The following is a 23,309-nucleotide window of genomic DNA, read 5'->3' on the forward strand; positions in this document are numbered from 1 at the left end:
ATAAGCAGCTTATCCATTCAAATTATGAACAAAGGCATACCATTTGCTCTAAAAAGGGGAATGATTAGTGTAAAATTATTAGGGGGTACCCATTTAAAGCATCCAGTGACAGCATGAACTCCACAATCTCGCCAATCTAGCACTCATTTTAGCAAATCGTTTATTTGTCGTTAAGGTTTTTGATTTGCTATTGTGTGGTAGTAAATTTAGATTTTTGTAAACAATTATAATTTAAAGCATTTTAGCATAAGGCTACCACATAAAAATAAATTTTAAAATATGAAGGGGTCTGAATGTGTTGCGTATAACTTTGTAAGAAATAAAACATAGATAGGTAAAGTGTAAATTGTAGTAAAATTAAAATATATATATTTTTAATGATGTAAATTCTACTAATCTAAAGAGCGAGTCTACTGTCTACAGCTGAATACAGATTCACTCAAATCTGGGTTTCCTACAAAATGCTGCAATTCATATATTAAATATAGGCTCTAGGAAATAAAAATAAAAAAGACCGTGGATTTTCATATGTTGACATTCCAAAAGCTTTGCATGCACACAGTTTTTGAAAGTTTTGCAAAGAACAGACCTTAGTGAAAAATACTAAATGCCAACAGTAGCTGAAAAAGCCCTGCTACTTTGTGTATCACAGATAAAGCCATAACGATTAGGACCACTGTGTTCCTTTATTTGTGCGCCTGGAGAGACAGAATGGGCATTTAAACATTGGTGGTGAGGTAGTGTGAACTTTCAGTGGTGACATCATGCGGCTCCTGTCTCACAAAAGAATGGGAACAGAATTTAAGTCAGAACAAAGCATTCTTTTGCAGCTTGATGGTTATTAGTGTACGGAACTCTGCTATTTTGGTCACATTGACAATTTTGAGTAGCTTACCAGCCCAATGGTGGGGTACCTTAAGCAGTCTAAGTTGTGGGAAAGTGTTGTTTGCCTTGACATTTTGTTGAAAGACGATTAAATAAACTTATTACAAATTAAATATAAATAGTGGAAAGTGTTCTAATAGGATGCATAGAGCTCTATTTATTCTGCTTGAAAGGCAGCTCTTCATGGAAACAAAACATCCCAAGAGGGTGGTCGTAGTGCTTGGGATGTCACCCCCTTTTTTTTTACAGAAAAAAAGAAAAACTATTCATAATCTTTTCTTTAGTAGGATTCACCTACTTCAGTGGTTCTTCATCTTTATTGAATGTATTTATCTTTTTTGATGTTTAGAATTTTGGTAATTAAGGTTAGTGTGATTTTTAGTCAAGTTAATACTGAGATGCAAACCTTTAACACTATGTTTACAACCTTTAAAGGGACGCTATAGTGATTAGAACAACTACAGCTCAATGTAGTGATTCTGGTATCTATAGCCTGTTATTGAAGGCATTTTAATGTAAACACTGCCTTTTCAGAGAAAAGGCAGTGTTTACATTGTTCCCTAGGAACACCTCCAGTGGCAGTCACTCAGACATTCACTGTAGGTGCTTCCTATCTTGTACAGCATTGACGTTCAGCGCTGAACTTTCCCCATAGATATGCATTAGTTCAGTGAATCTCTATGAGGAGAAGCTGATTGATGATGAATTGATGGTTTCAACCAATCCAATACTTTCCTATAGGAAACATTTATTCCTGACCCTGTAGTGTTCCTTCAATGAATGAAGAATTATAATTGCTATTTATTTATATCCTCACTACCTTGATAATCAGTTTACGATATTTCATTATCAGATCACCATTAGTTGTGCATGTTCACTTGACAGCAATTGCTAATAATTTCAGAGATCACTGGTAGATGGGTGATTATAAAAAGACTGTATTGTAGCAATGACTAAAACCAGGCTTTAGCAGCCCCAACGTTTTCCATAGCTGATGTCAGACCTTAAACAGTATTAAACCCAATTATTATGGTGATGTCAGCTGTGCACCTCACGATAAGCAGAAACCAATCATATGTTTAAATAAACCCAGTGCTGTACATAACTTCTCCCCTGTCACACTCCCTCAACTGAAATTTTCTGTAGCTGCCTTGGCTGTTAATGGTACGAATACATAGGGAAGCAAGATTTGAGCTACTGATGGCACAGAGCTTGCTTCCTTTTCTCCCCGGAGTTTCATTCTTCTAAATAAGTTGGTGATCCTATCTTGCTTCTCATAAGGGCATGTGCAAAGATTTTTGGGTACATAGGCGAAGATGCATTTTTCCGCCTCTTCCCCCGCCCCCACCAAAAAATAACATCTTCACCTATGTGCCTCTTAACCAGCCCCTCTCCTCTCCCCTCCCCATCCATTAATGGTCCCGTCCCTTAGTGTTCCTCTCCCCCCCTCTTTTCCCTGTCCCTTGGTGCCTCCCCACCCACCCCTTTAGTGGTCACACTCCCCTTCCTGGTGTGCCTCCTACCTCTCTTGTAGCGTTGCCGAGCGGAGCAGATCCCCTACAGGAGCTTCAGTTTTCTTTACCCGGCCAGACTGACAGGAAGTTCTCTCTCAGTTAGCACCTCCTGTCAGTCTGGCCAGGTACAGGAAACACAAGCTCCTGTACCGTTCTCCGCTCCACCACGCTACACTCGGTGGTGTATACACACTGACAGTAACACACACTCAATGACAAACACGCAGACGTCACTGACAGACACAGACTCACTGATCTGACACACACTCATTCATTGACACACACACTTAAGAGACACACTGATAGTCACACACAGACTCAATGACAAACATACTTCCCTTACACTGACACACACTCTTTCACTGACACACACTCTTTCACTGACACACGCTCTTTCACTGACACACGCTCTTTCACTGACACACGCTCTTTCACTGACACACGCTCTTTCACTGACACACGCTCTTTCACTGACACACGCTCTTTCACTGACACACGCTCTTTCACTGACACACGCTCTTTCACTGACACACGCTCTTTCACTGACACACGCTCTTTCACTGACACACGCTCTTTCACTGACACACGCTCTTTCACTGACACACGCTCTTTCACTGACACACGCTCTTTCACTGACACACGCTCTTTCACTGACACACGCTCTTTCACTGACACACGCTCTTTCACTGACACACGCTCTTTCACTGACACACGCTCTTTCACTGACACACGCTCTTTCACTGACACACGCTCTTTCACTGACACACGCTCTTTCACTGACACACGCTCTTTCACTGACACACGCTCTTTCACTGACACACGCTCTTTCACTGACACACGCTCTTTCACTGACACACGCTCTTTCACTGACACACGCTCTTTCACTGACACACGCTCTTTCACTGACACACGCTCTTTCACTGACACACGCTCTTTCACTGACACACGCTCTTTCACTGACACACGCTCTTTCACTGACACACGCTCTTTCACTGACACACGCTCTTTCACTGACACACGCTCTTTCACTGACACACGCTCTTTCACTGACACACGCTCTTTCACTGACACACGCTCTTTCACTGACACACGCTCTTTCACTGACACACGCTCTTTCACTGACACACGCTCTTTCACTGACACACGCTCTTTCACTGACACACGCTCTTTCACTGACACACGCTCTTTCACTGACACACGCTCTTTCACTGACACACGCTCTTTCACTGACACACGCTCTTTCACTGACACACGCTCTTTCACTGACACACGCTCTTTCACTGACACACGCTCTTTCACTGACACACGTTCTTTCACTGACACACGTTCTTTCACTGACACACGTTCTTTCACTGACACACGTTCTTTCACTGACACACGTTCTTTCACTGACACACGTTCTTTCACTGACACACGTTCTTTCACTGACACACGTTCTTTCACTGACACACGTTCTTTCACTGACACACGTTCTTTCACTGACACACGTTCTTTCACTGACACACGTTCTTTCACTGACACACGTTCTTTCACTGACACACGTTCTTTCACTGACACACGTTCTTTCACTGACACACGTTCTTTCACTGACACACGTTCTTTCACTGACACACGTTCTTTCACTGACACACACTCTTTCACTGACACACACTCTTTCACTCACTCACAGGCACACATTCTCACTAATTATTATTTTTATAATTAAACATTTTTCACTCAGCCTCCCTACCTGGAGAGCTGGCGTGGATCACTCCCAGGGGGCCAGTGTGGCTGCTGGGAGGCGTGCGGCTGTGGTGTAAGGAAGGCGGTGAGGGAACTCTAATCTCTCTGGTCTGCTCCCTCGCGGGCTGTCTACTGATGCTGGGAGCAGGAATATGAGGGAGCAGAGCAGAGAGTTTAGAGCTCCCTCGTCACCTCTGATTATACCGCAGCCGCACCGGGTGGTCCAGAAGGTAGCCTGGTAGGAGGGAGCGCTTCCCTCCTGCTGGTCACTGAAATCTCGCGCCCCCAGAGCCGGTGTGCCCTAAGGTGGCCGCATGTCCCGCCTTATGGACGCGCCAGCCCTGCTTATCATGATAAACCTTTCTACTGCAACGAGGTTCCTTCAGTAATTCTTAGCATGGAGTTGTAAGGTCGAGTGCCCACTAATAGTGATCTCCAAACTCTGTCCTCAAAGATGATCCAAGATTTTGAAAGGATCTCCATTAGAACCAAATTGCCTTAGTCCGGGGATGTTAATGTGCCTTCAAGACTTAATTGGAAACCACAGTCTAACCGTAGCTGTTGTTTCTGCTCCAAATGGGAGATTAGAGAGTAACAGTATGCATGTTCTTATTGACTACAGTAACCAATACATGGCATCATCTCAATACATCTCAAATTACCCATTCTGATGCAGTGTTTTGTTTTATGTCATCCATTAAGTTAGACATGTTGAGTGGTTTTGTGCAAAGTTTTTTTGGAATTTCATTGCTATTTATTAAAATGATTGTATGTTTTGTTTTGTTTTTTTGTGTGTGTGTTTGTTTTTATTTTACCAGTTTTGACTTGTGCAAACATTTTACCCATTGACTGGAAACGAGCAAGGGCCTATTTAGAATAACATCTAAATAGCTATTATAGTTTAAACATAACTTGTTGCTTGCAATGCATATGTATTGGTTAAAAGAAAGCTATCTATAAAACTCAAAACAAAGGCCTATGTGAAACGTTTATTTCTTTGTAAATTTTTTTCCATGGTAATGAAAAATTTATCATCCTCTGTTATGATTTGCTAATGAAATAAATGGTCTCTGTGAGGGTTATTTACAGAGGGCAATTTTGGGGTAAATGATACAGACGTGAGCAGTTGCTTTGGAAACTAATGAGATGTCTTCGCTTGTGTCCCATTCTTAAATCTTTTGACCAGGAATTGTTCTACAACTCTCCTAGTGACACTTTTATAAATCTCCCCTATGGGTTTCTAAACGGTTTCTGTCAAGGTCTCCTCTGTAAACATAGTTTTAGTTTTTTGGGTTTTTTAAATTTCTTTATTATCTCAACAAAAACAATGGACAGACAATGATCTAGAAGTGAGAATGCCTTCGTGAAATTCTCTTTGGCAGTCAAAAGCCAGGGCAGCACTGAACAACACTGCTTTCATGAAGAATAGCATAGGATAAGAACACAACTTTAAAACACCGTGATTTAAATATGTTATAAATAGCTGTGTCTCTGTTTGTATTTCTGTATTTTGTTCTCTTTCTTAAATTTCTATATATATATATATATATATATATATATATATAATAATTTCGTCCTTATGGAATGATATCTCTTGGGTATCTCTAATGCATTAATACCCGGTTGTGGCATTCTCTGTCCTGGATGTGGCCCTCAAAGGGTTTTGTATGCTCCTCATCCTTCTTGAAAGGTCCATGGAATCTAATTGTATTACATCATTAAATTAATAGCGTCCAGCTCCCTAGCCAAAGGTTTTGAATAGCATGCTGCCCTTCACATAAACAAGTTGGGTAACTGATGAAATTGTGTGTTCAGTCTTTCATCGTTCGTAGCAAAAAGTAATGTGAACTAGTTAAAGGATTTTGTTAACAAAGCATGTAGAAGTTGCACTCCAATACATAATGCTGTAATCATGAATTAAGGATTTTTTATTCTCTCAATAAAATGCGTGAGAAAAAGGTTTACATGCGTTGTAATATAGATACATATCTATATTTCTTGACAAAACCTGTGCTAGGGAATCCTGACGCCAAAAATCCATACAGCTTATGTAAAACATTTCGATGGTCCTCTTTGGATCCTCAAAAATAAGTAAGGACGGTTGCAAAATATGACCGAGTAGGTGGAAATACATTCGTAGTTTGCAATAACGATAGTATATTGTATTCCACTTTTAAACATTTAACATATAAAAGAAGAAAATAAATTACATCTATATAGATAGATGTTTATTTTCTTCTTTTTCATGTTACATGTTTACTCTACAAGCAGAGTGTGTGTGTGTGTGTGTGTATATATATATATATATATATATATATATATATATTTGTTTGTTTATAACCTAGCAATGAAAGGTACATTCTCCTCCCCCCCCCCCCCCCCTCCCCTTTCTTACTAGCCTAATAGATTTGTCTACTTCTAGCAGAGGACTTATTTAACTCTGTTTTCTTCCCACAGGTAAAAGTGCTACACAATCAGCTTGTCTTGTTTCACAACGCAATTTCAGCTTACTTTGCCGGGAACCAAAAGCAGCTTGAACAGACCCTTAAAATGTTCCATGTCAAATTGAAAACCCCAGGAGTGGATGCCCCATCTTGGCTGGAAGAACAGTAGTAGAACTTCAAAGCAAGATAGAATTGTCTAATCCAGGCCGATTAAGTCTATTTTGAGCTGGAGATAAGAGTAAACAACCATCTTTTTGATTTATACACAGACAGCTTTCATTTTCATATTATAATACTTTAACAATCATTCTTAATGGCAAATGATGCTTTGATTGTATTCCATTGTGTCCATCTAAATTCTGTAATTAATTAGGCCAACACTTGTGTGGGAATTTGGGTTTTTTTTGGTTATATTTTTTTCTTTCCATATGGGAACAGTTGATTTCTTTTGTTAAAACGAATATACCTTAATATTGTACTTTTGCACTGAGAACCAAAATAAATATGGGAATTGGCTTGTATGTGGCCCAAAAGCTGGCCATTTGTAATATTTCCATGGTGGTTTAAAAGATTTGTACTGACTTATATCAGATTTTATATATATATAATTGTAGCTGACATCTTTAAAAGAGTTACTTTTATGTAATCGTGTGAGGAAAAAAAGCAACAGATATTTTGTGAACTGATTGAAAAATGTTTTTTAAGCCTGTAAATATTAAGAATTGTTGGTCAAGTAGTTGGCTAAGGTGGATAGGAGTTGGGATGCAATCGCCCATGTAGTAAATGTGCTCAATGACCACTTGGACTGTTCATTAGTAACAGAATGGCAGCAAATCCTTTGAAATCAAGCCATTTCATTAGGTAAATAAAAAATAAATAAAAAAAGACTTATTAATGAATGTGAATGTTTACAAAATAACTCAATTGCTTATCAGATCAGGTGAGGGTTCAACTTTAAGTGCAATGTCTTAGGTTGTTGTCTAGAGCAAAATCGGGGACCTTCATGACATCTTGGTTGCATCTATGATGCCAGCCATCAGCTGTGACAACTCTGAGAATATTGGGTGGTTATTTCTAAAGAACATTTTGTTGGGTTAAGGTTCTAGAAGTGAAGCAGACAACAGCAACATACCGTTGGTTTCCATGGTTATTGCTCCTCTTTTGAAAGCTGAGTTAAAATTGGTTTGTTATATATGAACCCCATGTTCATCAGATTGCTACCCTATTAAGTTGACTTTAATTGACCTTTCTTTTATGGCCGAAATTCATGTGAAGTCTCCATAAACGGATGCTGTGAGCTCCTTTCAAATTAGACTGCTATGATTCGTTCATAAACGTTTCTTTAGGCTCTTTCCAGGCATAAAAGGATTCTGACAAATCCATCTTGTATTCCTAACAAGGCTCACTTCCATGAATAACTATAATTGTTCTGGTGAACCACAGACATTATTGACCTCAATAAGTGGAACTCATGAAAGGAGACTCAGTCATGTTGTAGAATCATCACAAACCGGGCAAGGGATTTCTTTATGACCAGGATGCCGTTAATTCCTATAGCTTCCATATGGAATGTTGGAGAAAAGCTATCGTATAATATATCCTTCATAATATTGTCAGTTATTTTAAAGGGAAATGCATCACTTGACATATATTTTTAAACCAGCAAGCTTTTGTTACAAAACAAACAAACAATTTTTAACAAAAATACAAACCACCAAAATAAAGGTAATTTCCCCACAACTATCACTGGTGACGGTTGGGAAAAATGACCAGGCCTGACGGTGTTAGATCCACCCAGTGTCTAGAAGTGTCAGGCATAGGAAAAATATTGAGGCAAACAAGTCTCTACTTTATCTCAGTATATCTTTTAACTGGGTTGGAATTTCAGTGAAATTCCAACCCAGTCAATATGAGTATTTCATAAAGATTTTATCTTTATAAAATAATTATTTTGCCAGGGGGTGGTGACAGTGCTGCTTTAAGCTTACATTAAGTGAAACATTGCTCTTGATGGTTTTATTTGATTAGATAGGAAATCTGCAATATCTAGTTCTAACTAGATAATGTCAATGTGTGTTATTGGGTAGAGTGTCTACAAATTTCTTGGTACAATATATTTCTTGATATAGAACAAGAATTGTGCTGCTAAGGAACACTCCTGTTCGTATACTGCTGTGTTCGGCCATATACAGCAGACAGATCTTTATGAGCTATATATGTTACTTTGGTTTTTATTCAGTAAAAACCGTGCATTTAAAGTCGAATTACACATTTTAGACTAAAATAGGTATACTGGGGGGGGGGGGGGGGGGATCCAATCCAGCTTTTTCACCAGTTTGGCTAAATTTTGTACCCCAGCATTCAATTAACTGCAATTGGCAATGGCATTTCAGTGAACAATCACCATTTGTGTGGTTGCCGGGGTTAAAAGGTGACCATTGCAAATATTCCCATTATACCAGCTTTTAATCCAGTCATTTTTTTTGTAGACCAATAAAAAAAAAAATCAATTGCAAGTGTTTTAGGAGATATAAATAACCTGTGTCTTTTTCTCCTGCTCCAGTTTTGCAGAATTTACGATTTTTTCATTTGACACTTCACCTTGTCAGCTGTCTGCTACAGAGAAAAAAATAAATAAAATACATATTTATATCTTTTCTTTTTTTCCTAATTTCAAACATACTTTAACCTCCGTTTCCTCATGGCTTCTGATTGCCTTGTTTGAGGTTGTTTTGTTTTCTAAAAGTTTCAGTATAATACTGCATTTTCCTGTACTGGCCTAACCAATAAGTAGACAAGCTCTTTTAATATCAAATATGTTTTCTAAATCCAACGCTGACCTGTTGAATAGCACCAGGGTATTGCAGTCTCCATACCTGAAGAAGATCCAGAAGTAGACAGTTGGGTGGTAAAGAAGGGGAATTTCATAGAGATTCAAACCGTCTATGCCTTAATTCACAGTGATGTGCCTTTTACACTATGAACTGTGTGTACTTGTTCCATTGGACTTTCTACCAAACTCCCTTTTTCAGTTTGTTATCCATTGCACTACAATTGTCCTTTATCATTCATATTAATTTTAACAGGTTACTTAGCATCTTTAGTGTTGTCCAGATTTGGAGTTTTCAGACCTGTCGAAAAGTACCACCAACTAACCTTGTTATAAAAGATCATGGAACATGTAAGAGGGACTGTTTGATTTAACTAAGGGTATGCAAAGTTAGTTTCTAGTAACAGAAAACAGGTATAGAATAGAAGTGCTGTGCGAGACATATGTGTAAGAGGAGAAGTTACATCACTCCAACCAATGTATATTACTTTTTCTCACTTATTGTTCCACCTATTTACCTAAGTTATATAATGTTATTGTTCTTTTCTATTATGTTTATCATTCCTATTTTAAATCACTGTTTATTGGGTTCCAGATATGGACATGGTGTATTCTATGTATTTTTTTTTTTAAATCTGTTTCTATTAAATGAAGTATATCTTCATCACAGTATTTACTCAAATAGATTGTGATTTATGTACCATATGTTTAATAGATTGTGTAATACAGTAGTTGATTATATTATAATGATATTAACACTTGCATATGATATTCTCCGTTTCATGTTTCTGTAATATTTGGATATCCTGTTTTATTTTCTGTACTTCATTTTTGTTTTCTTACAATAGATTACTTTCTAGCTCTGGACATTGTCTCTGGTGTGAAATTTGTCTTCTTATTTAAAGTGTTTGCTGTATTCTATTTATGTTCCTGTTGCTATACCCATGCCGAGACCCTGATTCAGAAATGACCGTAGGTCAGATGGAAGGTGCTTTTCAGAGTAATGGGTGTGTTCTTGAATAAGAAGCAATGGTAAATTTAAGACCCTCTACATGTTTAGTATACTTATAGAAATGTCTTTAATGCAGACTATGGTTATACACATTCAACTCCTTAACCTACCAAACAATTCGCAAAAAAAACTGCCACAAGGATATTTTGGATGGCCTGGAAAGTAATGTTTAATGTATTTTTAATTCTCGTATGCATAGATGGCACATTTATTTAATGAAATCAAAATGAAAAAATTCAGATGTTAAAATTTAAAATGTTTTAATAATTTACCGAATAAAATTTAAATTTATCCCCACATTCTCAATTATTCTCTCACATATATTATTCCATATCTACTCATATTGTGTCCAAAACCATGACATTGCCCTTACAATATCAACCGACCTCTTTGGACTCACACACTCACTCACTCTCTCTCTTTCCCCTTCTCTTCCTCCAAGCAATATAACTAATTTTAATGAGATAAAATAGTTAGTTATTATTCATATCATAGGCATCCTTCAAGGGACTACATGCCTGAGGGTACCATCCACACTATAGGTACAGGTTGGTAGGTGAAACCTTGCCAAAAGTAATATGAAGTATTTTCAGCCTTAAAGCAACACTATAGGGCCAGGAATACAAATGTGTATTCCTGACACCATAGTCCTATTTAGGTAAAGGCCCCCCTTAAATCACAGTTAAAAGGTGATTTTACTCATCTTTTTCTCCCACACCTCATCTGGCTCATTGCGCATGAATAAAACGCTGTGCCAATTGGCATCTCCTCATAGATCTCTGTGGAGATCATTCCGTGTCTCCCTGCAGAGCGTGGAGACGCTGAATGCCAGTGTTGCACACTATTTTGGAGGCACCTCTAGTGGCTGTCTGAGTGACTGCCACTAGGGGTGTTACTAGGAACCAATGTCAACACTGCCTTTTCTCTGAAAAGGCAGTGTTTACAATGCCAACAGTGCAGGGACATGGTATAGACACCCTTAAACTATGCTAAACACAAGAATACAACGTTGAATCCTTTTGGTTGTGTTAAAATGGTTTGGTTTCACCTGATATATCTTATGTAGACGTGCATTGTATTATTGTAATTATGTTGATGAATGTAGTGCAAAGTGCAGTTTGTTTTTTAGAACTTTATTTATATCTACCTGCTAACACGTATCATGTGCCATTAACAACTCCCAATAATCTATTATCTGCTGATTGCTCAATTTTCCAATGTTAAGCTTACATTGATGCACTTGTCCGGGGTAATAAGAGTTTTTGTGTAATCTATTTGATTTTTTTTCTTTGAAAATTTAAATTTTTGATTCTATCCACATGAATATCAGTACATATAGAGACAGTGAGATAAAGCAGTAGTGTAAGAACATAAAACCCCTTAAGGACCAAACTTCTTGAATAAAAGGGAATCATGACATGTCATGTGTCCTTAAGGGGTTAAGAGAGAGGTACAGATTATCCGACCAATCTGGAAACGTAGCACCACATCCACATCCCACAGACGAGAATATTTTGTTGCTGCAGGTCTCGACAGTTTAGTACCCCGTAACAACTGACATTCTAATGGGTCCTGACCCACCGGAATGCCCCGTATGGGAACGTGTGCCAGCGAAATAGCCTAACCACATTGAGTGATCGGCCTATAGAGAAAAGATGTGAGGTAGTTGAGGATTAACTGGATAGGTGCAGTAAAGGGATCAGAATCCCTCTCCAGACAACAACTACTACAGGCAGACCGTGCTGTAATATAGCATTTCCTGGTGCCGGGAGCCCATGAATCCCATAAAAGGTCCTTAGCCGATTGCGATAGGCCATGGACTGACCAGGATCCCCTGCAATTATCCAGGCCACTAGGTCTAACTTCTGGTCTAGTGTGAGGATCCCCCCCCCCTCCCCGTGGTCCCATCAAAAGTAGAGGCAATGCTGGTAGAAGAAGCGGATAACTGTGGGACATGTCCAATAAGTTCGGAAACCATGCCTGACTCTGCCATAGTGGAGCTACGAGAAGGAGAGGTACCCTGTGGGTATGTGTGAGAGGGAGCACCCTCGATATCATGTAGAATGACCATGTTTGTAGGAATGCATCCACTGCTTCGCAATTCGGATCCAGGAGCCAGCTGTAGTAGTTCGGAAGCTGTTGATTGGTCCGGGAAGCAAATAATGGGTTCTTCAGATGATTCAATTCCTGGAAGATCCAGACGTTTTGCTTCCAGTTGCGGTTGTCCCGCCAATGGCGTGAGAACCAGGCTGCCATCAGGTTGGTAATTTCTGGCAGGTATTCCACCCAAAGCGTGATATTGTGAGAGAGACAGAACTTGTATATGTCCTTCATGGCTTCTGTGAGAGCCTGGGATCCATGCGTGGGTGGAGGCTGTGGATGGAGGTCTTGAACCACTGACGTGTATTGGAGGCGGAGGTGAGGTTTTAATGGGTTGAAAGTTAAATTCTGATGTAACCCTGTGCCGGCTGGAGTATCCAGGCATCTTTGGTGATCGCTTTCCAGTTCTGCAAGAAAAGAGAGGCTGCCAGCGGTAAAGTTGGAAGCAGGTAGTCGAACTCACCTGTAGAGCAGCGACCACGTCCACCCCCCTCTGGAGCCTCTGACTCTATCCGCGCCTCTGTAAAATGAGAACCTCTGAGTAGTGGCTGGGAAGAAGTTGGAGGACGGACGTTATGATCTGGTGCCTGTTGACCAGAAGCGGCTGGTGGCTTGGATCCGCTGCCGACCAGCCCTCCCAAAAACACCTCTTCCAGGTGGTTCACAGAAGACCTGCTTCAGGGATGATTGTGCCTTGTTTACGGTGGCAAACAAGATCACATGCCTCTTAAGTTCGGATATGAATGATTCACCAAACAGCAGGCCATTTGCTCCTGGGTCGAGTTCTTTTGATCCAAGTTCCAATAGCTTGTTGTCAATGCGGATAAAGGCAGATTTGCGTCGTTCGATGCATAGTGCCGCATTGGAATTGCCCAGTAGACATATTGAATGCTGAGCCCATTCACGGATAGCATTTGGGTTGAGGTGGGTGCCTTGAGACAGCACCAAATCTGCAAAGTAGAGCATCAGAGCGAGACATAAAGACCACAACCGTGGTGTCAAATTCAGGGGTAACGGCCACCTTGTTAGGTAGGAGTGGTCTAGGACATTCGGCTTTAAGGTATGCACAAACCTCTTTCTCTAAAGGCTTGCGTAGCCAATAACGTACGAATCGAGCCACGTGGTCAGGGAGGGTCCACTCTGATGACTGAGGGTGGTGAATGGTGCGAGGATTAAAGAGTGGCAACTCTTGCTCGTCCAGGAAGACCCCATTTTCGGCCACCATGGTTTTAGGGCCGCTCGGGATATCCCTGCGTTGGTCTTCTGAGAGTGAGCCATCTTCGCGCACACTCATCCAAGATGTTCAGGGCACGTAATGGGCTGTAGTCCTCCTCGTCGGAGGAAGGAGGTGGTGGGGCGATGGATTCCCGTTGTTCCGCTCGTTTGACAGGTGCTTTGCTTTTGACCCCTGAAGTTGGAGGGCTGGATCCCTTCCAAAGTCGTTTTGATTTTGACATTTCCGATCCTGAGGCCTCTGGCAAAACTGGGGAACCTGTGTCTCCATGGGATTGGGGTAGAGCTAGTAGCAGAGCCTTCTCAACAGAGACCGTCACAGGGGCATTAATCATTGCTTGGAAGTCGTGGGTTGGTTGTGGGGTGTCTTCCATGATTCGGTTCTGTCCTGTGTGAGAGACAGTGACAGTCAGCGGGGGTGCCAGACTCCTGGTGCAATTTGGGCTCGCTAAGGTTATTGTGGCCCAAAATGCCTCTGAGTGTATAATTTTTTTTTTAGTGCCAATGCGAGAGGGGCTCTCTCTCTACTGGTACCCAGGGGGGTTACCTGTGAGTGGTAGCCGAGACGTGACTGTCTCGTAGTAGCGGGGTGACCCGACATTTCCCTTTCACAGGGTATTGTACTCGTTTGAGGGTGACCCTCTAGTATGTGCCTGGTGTAGAAAAAGTGGTTCACCACAGTTGTACATCAGAGCTGTACCTCGCTTTGATAATTGTACGCTTGGTACAGAATATATATCGCTGTTAAAGAGTAATAGCGATTGCTCTCAGGCAGTATGTAATACACTCAGTCCAGAAATTCCACATACATCCAATTTCCACTACTGTTTGGTAATCTTGCATCAATTGTGAAATGAGAGGCAATGTAAACAATCCAGCCGTGTGAAGTACCTTTAGCTGATCTATATACTTGAATGGGGACTTTTTTTTTTTATTCTTTATTTTTGCTATGCAGGTGGGTACAATTGGAATCAACAGACGCCACAACAGCGTATTGCAAGATATACAATGGTTAAACCAGGGCTGTCCAACCTGCGGCCCCCCAGATTTTGCTGAACTACAACTCCCATGATTCTTTCAATTAAGGTTGGACAGCCCTGGGTTAAACAGTGGAATGAGAGTCTGCACATTTTTATATTTTTTAGCAAGCTTGGTTAAACAGTTGTATCGTTGGCGTGAGAATGGGGACAGTTTTTGTATTAATCTAAGTCCAGTGGGTCTCCTACAGTCCGGATCAAGTGATTCCTGGTCTGGAATAGAGAAACAAAATGGCCAATGTGAATCTTGCAGTACTCGCGAGATCCAAGATGGCTGCCGATGGCTGCCCTGTAAATGCGGGCCCGCCGAAATACGGCAAAATAAGCATCCCGGTCTCCCTCCAACCCGTTCCGAAGCCTGGTAGCCCTAATAGTGAAGACACCAATGGACCCGCAGCGGGGGCGCGGCAGTGACAGCCGTGACGCTCGCAGACCAAGGGGAGAGGTAAGAAAACACAGTCAGATCTGGGAAAATGACAGAGGGCTGAGGCAAGCAGAAGGATTAATTATATATGGGACAGTTGTAGAGACAGGTATGGGACATAGATAAGTGTAGGATAAAACATAAAATAAGAAGTAAATGGCAATTAATAGTTAAATCACAAGGGAGAACAAAATACTCGGGCCTGTGCCTAGGCTTGAGCAGCAAAGCAAAAGCTTAGGCTGTCAGGGCCTTTTGTGTATCAACTAAGATTTTTCTGATTGGTTGTTTCGTTTCTGTGCTGCTGGAGATTTTCAGTAAAGAGAGTTATGCAAATATGGAGCCTCCTGTCATGTGGTAAAATTCACTTTGTATCCCCAAAATCATTACAGTTTTGCAGCAGTTAGGATGCGAGAAGTCTACACACACACCATTCTTGGTTCTGTGTTAAACTGTTTTGGAGTGGTTTGACACACACCAAGAGTTTCCCAGGTGCTCTCAGCCTGGCCTTTCCTTTGCTGGATTGCTAACAGTGGTACTACTAGTTACCGGTATTTCACTTTCACATTAGTAATGTTAATTTTTCCCAACTCCCAATGCCATTGATTGGCTGACCATGCAAACTGACACAATTAGCAATCAAATGCAGGCCAGGCTTGTGTTAAACAACTAGAAAATCATTTGACATAGAACTGGGAATGACCGCTGCAGCCTCCTTGTTTTCTTTCAAACCACAAGAAAGATCTATAGGTTTGATGCTGAGAGGATCCCTTCAATGACTCCCAAAGGGAGCACAATACAGCATCTCTAATAATGTTAACTAAACAATCAAGAGAATTAAAACACTGCATTAAAAAGGAAATTACAAAAATGTTTTTTTTTTAAACTATATATATATATATATATATATATATATATAAATTAAAATATATATATATATTAAAAGTTAAAACACTCCCAAGTGCCCTGTAATGGGTATGGTGCCAGCTGTGGCCTGATGACCCCTTAATGCAAGTTGTCAAGGTGTTAATTGCAAGGTGTTTTAGAAGCATGGAACTGAGATCCTTAGGGCAGCGATCCTCATCACTATCACTGTCAGAGAGCTGGAGCCTCTTTCTGAGCTATTCCACTGCAGGGTGTTGCTCAAAATAGTTAATAAGCTCCTAACCTGAAGCTTCCTGCTCTCTGTTATGTGTAGTGGAGGGGACAAAAAAAAAGCACCTGGTTGATCCCACATAAGTAGTCAAACAATTTAAGATTATGCTAGCTTTAGTGTACTAATAATCTTAATTTTAATAAGGACAGGAGGCGAGTATTTTGCATTAACTCTCTTTACTAAACTCCACAGCAGTAAAGAAAAAACGTAAAGTAACAAGTAAATCACTGAGCAGCACAGTATATAAGGGTCATACAGTCTGCATAACTTCCTCTTTCTTGAAGCGACATCCAAGTCCAGATAGATGCTTGAACGTCCAGAAACTCAACGAAACTGTAACAGTGGTCTCTGGCGAGCGGAACTTGAGTAGACTCCTGATAACGAGGTAGGAGATAAGACCAAAACGAAGTCGTCATCCCAACTTACGGAGTCGTGAGGTTAATCAACCAGCGATCAGTGGAGGTCCTGAAGAGGGTTACACTGAAAGGAGAGTATAAAATCGGTTAGGTACTGAACCGGAACTGTTCACACCTGTGTGTTGTAACGGAATGGAGTAAGTCAATTCAACAAAGGCTGATTGTAAACTGATTATAGAGTAAAAAATGGTGTGAGATGTAAGTATGTTGTATGACTAGAGTGTCTGTCTAGATGGCCGTACAGGTATGGAGGTGGAGAGATACCGAATGTGTCCAGTTGGTAAGTAATCACTAAATAAATCCCAATATCCGTCACCTTCAGATCCACTCCCCCGAAGAGTCAGGGTGGGGAACAGAAGGGAGGGAAAATACTCGCCTCCTGTCCTTATTAAAATTAAGATTATTAGTACACTAAAGCTAGCATAATCTTAAATTTTATAACATGACAGGAGGCTTCCTATTTTGCAATTTTAACGCTGAAGAAGAGACATCCCAGCAGAAGGGGGAGTGCGAAAATAAAATGTACGGAAGGTGGATTCCCGAGACCAGTCCGCTGTTCGGAGAATATCCGAAAGGGACGCCCCTGCCATGAAGGCTGATGATGCCGCCGCACCGCGGACGGAGTGGGCGCCGAAAACGGGGTCTATACCTGCAAGGGAAAGGATCCAGCGGATCCATCGGGCTAGTGTGGTGACCGAGACTGGTGCATGAGGGCGTACGTAGGAGACTAGGAGTTGACCCGACGTAGAGGGGCGGAGTGAGGAGGTGACCGAGACATACCTACGGAGGGTGGACACGACGCAGAGCTGCGGGTCGTCGGGGAAGAAGGGGTAAAAAACCGAAGTCGATCCCGACTTAGTGCGACGAGAAATGCGGAAAGTGACCCCTTCAGGGGCCACCTCAAAGGCGTCAACATCGAAGGCCCGAACATCGGAAACCCGTCGAAAGGACACTAGGCAAAGGAGAAAAGCGAACTTAGCGGATAGTTGGCGTAGGGAGAGGCGGTCATTTGGAAGCCAATCCCTGAGAAAGCGAAGGACTAGACCCACATCCCATAGGTGAGGGTATTTGGGGGCCGGGGGGCGGCGGAGCCGCATACCGCGGAGTAGACGGCAGACCAGAGGGTCTTTGCCGACCGGGAGATCACCGACGGGGGTGTGAGCCGCCGAAATCGCGGAACGAACGACGTTGATCGAACGGTAGGAGCGGCCAGCTAAGAACAAGGAGGAGAGAAAATTAAGGATCATGGGAATAGGTGCAGTAAATGGATCGGAGTCCCGTTCCATGCACCAAGTAGACCAGGAGGCCCAAGCTGAAAGGTAACATCGTCTAGTTCCCGGGGCCCATGAGTCCCATAAGAGGTCCCTAGCCGCCTGCGATAGTTCGCTGACTCGCCAGGAACCCCGGAAAGAGACCAAGCCACCAGGGGTAGCCGGTCTTCCAGGAGGAGAGGGTGGAGACACCCTTTGGGATCCGTGAGAAGGTCCGGGAAGGATGGTAGGAGAAGAGGGTCCCTGTAGGATGAGGCCAGGAGGTCCGGGAACCATGGTTGGCTCTGCCACAAGGGTGTTATGACAACTAGTTTGATCCGTTGCGTCCGCATCTGGTGTAGCGTTCTCGCAAACATGGAGAATGGGGGAAAGGCGTAGGCTCCTGTCGTCGGCCATTGTTGGAGAAAGGCGTCCGTCGCCTTGCTCTCCGGGTCCGGGAGCCAGCTGAAGAATTCCGGAGTCTGGTGATTGTTGCGAGAAGCGAACAGATCCAGGTGAAATGGACCCCTCCGGGCTGCCAGGGCCCTGAAAATTCTCGTGTTTAGCTTCCAGTCGCTGACGTCTCTCCAGTGGCGAGAGAACCAGTCGGCTGTGAGATTGATCTCTCCCGGTAAGTATTCCGCTTGTAGAGTGATGTTGCGAGGAAGGCAGTAGTCGAAGATGTCCCTCGTGATATCCGACAGCAGGCCGTGAGCGAGCGCCTCCCAGGCGGTTGATGTACTGGACTGCGGACACGTTGTCCATGCGTAGGAGGATGCAGCAGTTGGTGCTTTCCCGGGCTAAGCTGCGGATCGCGAATGATCCTGCCAAGAGCTCGAGGCAGTTGATGTGCATGGAGAGCTCGTGCGCTGTCCATGTTCCTCCCGTGGAGACGGTTCCGTTGGTGGCACCCCAACCCCACAGACTGGCGTCTGATTCCAATACGAAGTCTGGGGTGTCTCCGAATATGGCCTTGCCGTTCCAGGCCTGCATGCTGTCCAGCCACCATGAGAGTTCCTCGCGAACCTCCGTCGTCACCGGGACGGGTTGGTCGTAAGTAGGCCTGTGGCGTAGGTATTTGGTCTTGAGACGTTGCATGGCCCTGTAGTGGAGGGGACCCGGAAATATGGCCTGGACGGAGGCGGATAGGAGACCCACAATCCTGGCCAGGTTGCGTAGTGGAATGGAGTCGAGTCGGAGAACCCTGCGAATCTCCTTGCGAATGGCTGTGATCTTTGAGGCTGGTAGTCTCAGAGTGCAAGTCGTCGAGTCGATCTCGAAGCCGAGGAATTGTATAGTTTGGGCAGGGGTCAGCTCCGACTTCTGTTGGTTTACCACGAAACCCAACGATTCCAGGAGGGACACTGACAGGCGAGTGTGTTGGCGTAGCCTGTGTTCGTCGGAGCAAAAGAGGAGAAGGTCGTCTAAGTAGATGATGCATCTCACGCCCCTGGATCTTAGGTGGGCCACCACTGGCTTCAGGAGTTTGGTGAAGCACCATGGGGCTGAGCTGAGTCCGAAAGGGAGGCAAGTGAACTGCCAAGGGCGTCCGTGCCAGAGGAAACGCAGGAGTGCTCGACAGTCCGGGTGTACCGGGACTGACAGGTAGGCGTCTTTTAGATCGAGCCTGGTGAACCAGTCGTGACTTCGAAGGAGGTCTCGTAGGAGGTGGATGCCTTCCATCTTGAAGTGGCGGTAGACCACATATGCGTTGAGGGCGCGTAGATTGATGGCGGGGCGGTATTCTCCTGACTTCTTCCGAACCAGGAAGATGTTGCTGAAGAAGCCACCCCTGTCGTGGGCCGGTTGGATAGCCCCTTTGTCTCGGAGCTCGCGAAGCTCCGCGTTGACAAGGTTGTGGTCGGAGGCTGACATGTGGATGGGGCGAGGGGGCTGAACCTGAAAGGGAGTCCCCGCTAGGTCTATGACATAACCCTGTACAGTCTGTAGAATCCATGTGTCTGAGCAAAGGGCGGCCCAATTCTGGAAAGAAAGGGAAATACGGCCCGCAGTGCGGGTACATGGTAACAGTGGAGGAATATGGGTTCTTACCTGCGGCAAAGCGGGAACGTCCGCGTCCGCGGGGTCCGCGACCTCTATCTGAGCCTCTTGAGAAGGGTTGTTGTCGGTAGTCCCTTGACGGGTAAAATGGTGTTGGCTGGGTGCGGGGGCCTGAAGGCCAAAATCGGCTGGCGGCACGGCCACGTTGCCGGCCAGCCCTTCCAAAAACCCCTCTGGTGGGGTTGCTTCGGAAAACTTTGCGCATGGATGACTGCGCCTTATTGAGGGAGGTGAACACGTTTACGTGTTTATTGAGTTCCTTGAGGAACGGTTCACCAAAAAGTTTTCCTTGTGCCTGGGGCCCAATCTCCTTTGTGCCAAGGTCTGCCAGTTTGCCGTTAATACGGTACAACGCTGCTTTTCGCCTCTCCGAAGAGAGCGTAACATTGGTGTTTCCGATGAAACAAAAACACCGTTGTGCCCATTCACGAACATCATGTGCCCATTCCCTGATGTCCTCGGAGGAGAAGGAGTCGGCTTTTGCGTAGGCGTCATCCGCCAGATACATAATGCGTGCCAGGGGGCCTACGGAATCCAGCAGGTTATCTTGGGCACCCCATAGGCCTTTCTCCACCCCACGGCGGGGGTCTCTACCACTACGCATCATGAAGGTCGACATGACCTTATCGAATTCCGGGGTCTGAGCGACTTTATCCGGCAGGGAAGGGCGTGGGCATTCAGACCTGAGTCGGCTGCGGACCTCCTTCTCAAGAGGTTTGCGAAGCCACAGGTGCATGAACCTGGCAAGGTGTTCTGGAGGCGACCAATCACCCGATCTGGGGTGCCGTATGTTACGGGGGTCGAACATCGCTTGACCCGAGGGGTCCAAAATAGTGTCTGAGTCGCGAGGTTCTGCGTCCGCAGTGTCCTCGGTACCTCCAGACTGGGCAGCACCCAGGAGGGTCTCTCGCATGAAAGCGGAGACAGACTTCTCATCCGAGCCCCAAGCGTCGTAGTCCGAGTCGGAAGCATCAGCCTGCCACTCATCCAGGACTGCCATGGACTGGGCAGGGTCCTGCTCTTCATCCGAAGAGTATTCCTGACGCGGGGCCGGGGTGTGTAATTTAGAGGGCTTGCGTTTGGCAGGTGCCTTACCCTTCGTCGATTTTGGTGTGAAACCTTCGCCTTTGTCATGGCGCTTTTTAGGGCGGGGATCGTCCCTTGACTGGTGGTCGGATAATTCAGATTCCGATTCGTGGCGGGAACGTCTGCGTTTTGGCACGTCAGGAGCCGCGGCTCGGGTCTTAGAGAGTGCCTTCTCCACAGAGGCAGCGACAGCTGCGTTAATCATGGCCTGAAAGTCCACAGGGAGGTTCTGGGAATCTTCCATGGCAAGGGTAGGCAAGTACGTCACTGAGGGCACAGTAAAAAACGGGCACCCAGGTCTTGGCAATAGGCTTAGGGTCAGATTGGTATAATGGTGGGAACAAGCCCAGAATAACCCCAGCAGGGTATGATAGTGACCTTATAAACTGGGGCTCACCCAGTTAGAGAGAACTGCGACAGCTAGTCTCCCAGTAAGCAGCGTATTTATAATGGGGGCTCACCCCGGTTGCACAGGGTTAGGACCCTTAAGTGCAGGTCACGGCAATAATAAACAGGCAGCAGCACTGACCTGACTGACCCAGCCACAGTATATCTTGATAGAAGATGATGAGACAGCAAAACAACAGCATATAGAGGTGATTGAGCAGGTAATCCTTCTGTTCAGACACAAAGGGTGTGAAAAACCGCAGTGCAGGCTGCAATAGCAGGTGAACACAGGCACACTGAGTCCCTAATGAGGTGCACAAGGCAAGGCTAAGATGGCCGCGAAATTCTCGCGAGATTCGCGATCCAAAATGGCGGCCGCGAGGTAGGCCGCAAAGCCGGGGACTAAATTTATCAGGCCGGCCGCGAGAGGAAGCGGGCCGGCGCGGAACCGGCCGCGAATGGAACCGGCCGCAAGGAGGGAGCCCAGGAGGGTACTCCAGGTAGGGGGGGGCGGTGGGGAGACCTGGGGGACCGGGGTAAAGCCAGGGAAGGGTCCCAGGAGGTGTAAAGGGGCAGAGAAGAGGGCCGAAAGGCCACAGAGAGCCCCTAGTCCCACAGCCCACTAATAAGTACAAAGGCTAATGTAAATAGCAATTCAGATGAAATAAACAGATAAATAGGACGAAAATGAAAATAAATATAAAAGCTCCAGAGGAGCAAATATTCTGACCTGTCTGCGATGGAGCAGTAAAGAAAGAGGAACTTATGCAGACTGTATGACCCTTATATACTGTGCTGCTCAGTGATTTACTTGTTACTTTACGTTTTTTCTTTACTGCTGTGGAGTTTAGTAAAGAGAGTTAATGCAAAATAGGAAGCCTCCTGTCATGTTATAAAATTCTTCAACAGTTTGACTACTTACACTGGGAGGAACCAGGACACTGCTGTTACAGAGTGCTATAGTGGTTATGGTGTTTGGAGGTTTCCTTTTAAATCACTGCGAATGCTCCAGTATACATAATTATCTAGAACAAACTAGTATAAAGAAAATAAATTCAAGTTATCATATATGCTGTACAAAAACAAACAAACAATAGCATATACTACATATCAGATCTGGGGACATGGGTAATCCAATATTAGTACTAGGACAGTACTAAAACGTGGTCTTTAGGAATTAAGAGGTTAACACCTTTAGAGAACTTTAGGTAAGTATGGGTTGTTTTTTTTATTCTTTATTTAAGATGCAGGAGAATACATCACTGTATACAATAAGCGTGTTATGTCCTGTGTAATTTTATACACCGAACTAAACAAAAACATGACAAAATGTGGTCTAATACAAACGCATACCAGATGTTAATATGTGAGGGTAAAGTGACATCCGAGTACCCCAGGCATTGTACAAAATTAGAGCTAAGTAATGAAAAATAGGATGCCCAGGAATAATTAAGGCATGTTAAGCATGTACTATAATACTTTGCTTCCAAACCAAGCTACATCAACTAGAGAAATATTTGGACAAAAGCACCACCACAAGAGCCTGAAATAGTTTGTCCCTACGATCCAGACATTGAGTATATTCATTCCAGAGGGACCATGTCTTTTAAAGACATGCCATCATATTTCTAATGGTGGTGGTTAACTTTTCCATGAGGTGGTTGTCTGCAATTTTCAGTTTAATTTTCTGCTCAGAGTGGACACACGACTCAACCCATTGGGCTGCCCGCACAGGATTTCGGAAGCCCTTAAAGG

General features: G+C 43.8%; 1 protein-coding gene across 5 annotated transcripts in view; it reads left to right on the plus strand.

The window, feature by feature from the left end:
- Positions 1-7,086, plus strand: part of ARFIP1 (ADP ribosylation factor interacting protein 1) — a 105,688-nt gene extending 98,602 nt beyond the window's left edge. For all 5 annotated transcript variants that reach the window (XM_063458527.1, XM_063458528.1, XM_063458529.1 and 2 more), the window contains one exon: positions 6,579-7,086. In XM_063458527.1, coding sequence (XP_063314597.1) covers positions 6,579-6,734 — 156 coding nt within the window. In that variant the 3' untranslated portion in view covers positions 6,735-7,086. The remainder of the gene's footprint in view (positions 1-6,578) is intronic.
- Positions 7,087-23,309: the final 16,223 nt, after the last annotated feature.

Source organism: Pelobates fuscus, chromosome 6 (assembly GCF_036172605.1).
Source record: "Pelobates fuscus isolate aPelFus1 chromosome 6, aPelFus1.pri, whole genome shotgun sequence".
Classification (NCBI taxonomy): Eukaryota; Metazoa; Chordata; class Amphibia; order Anura; family Pelobatidae; genus Pelobates; species Pelobates fuscus.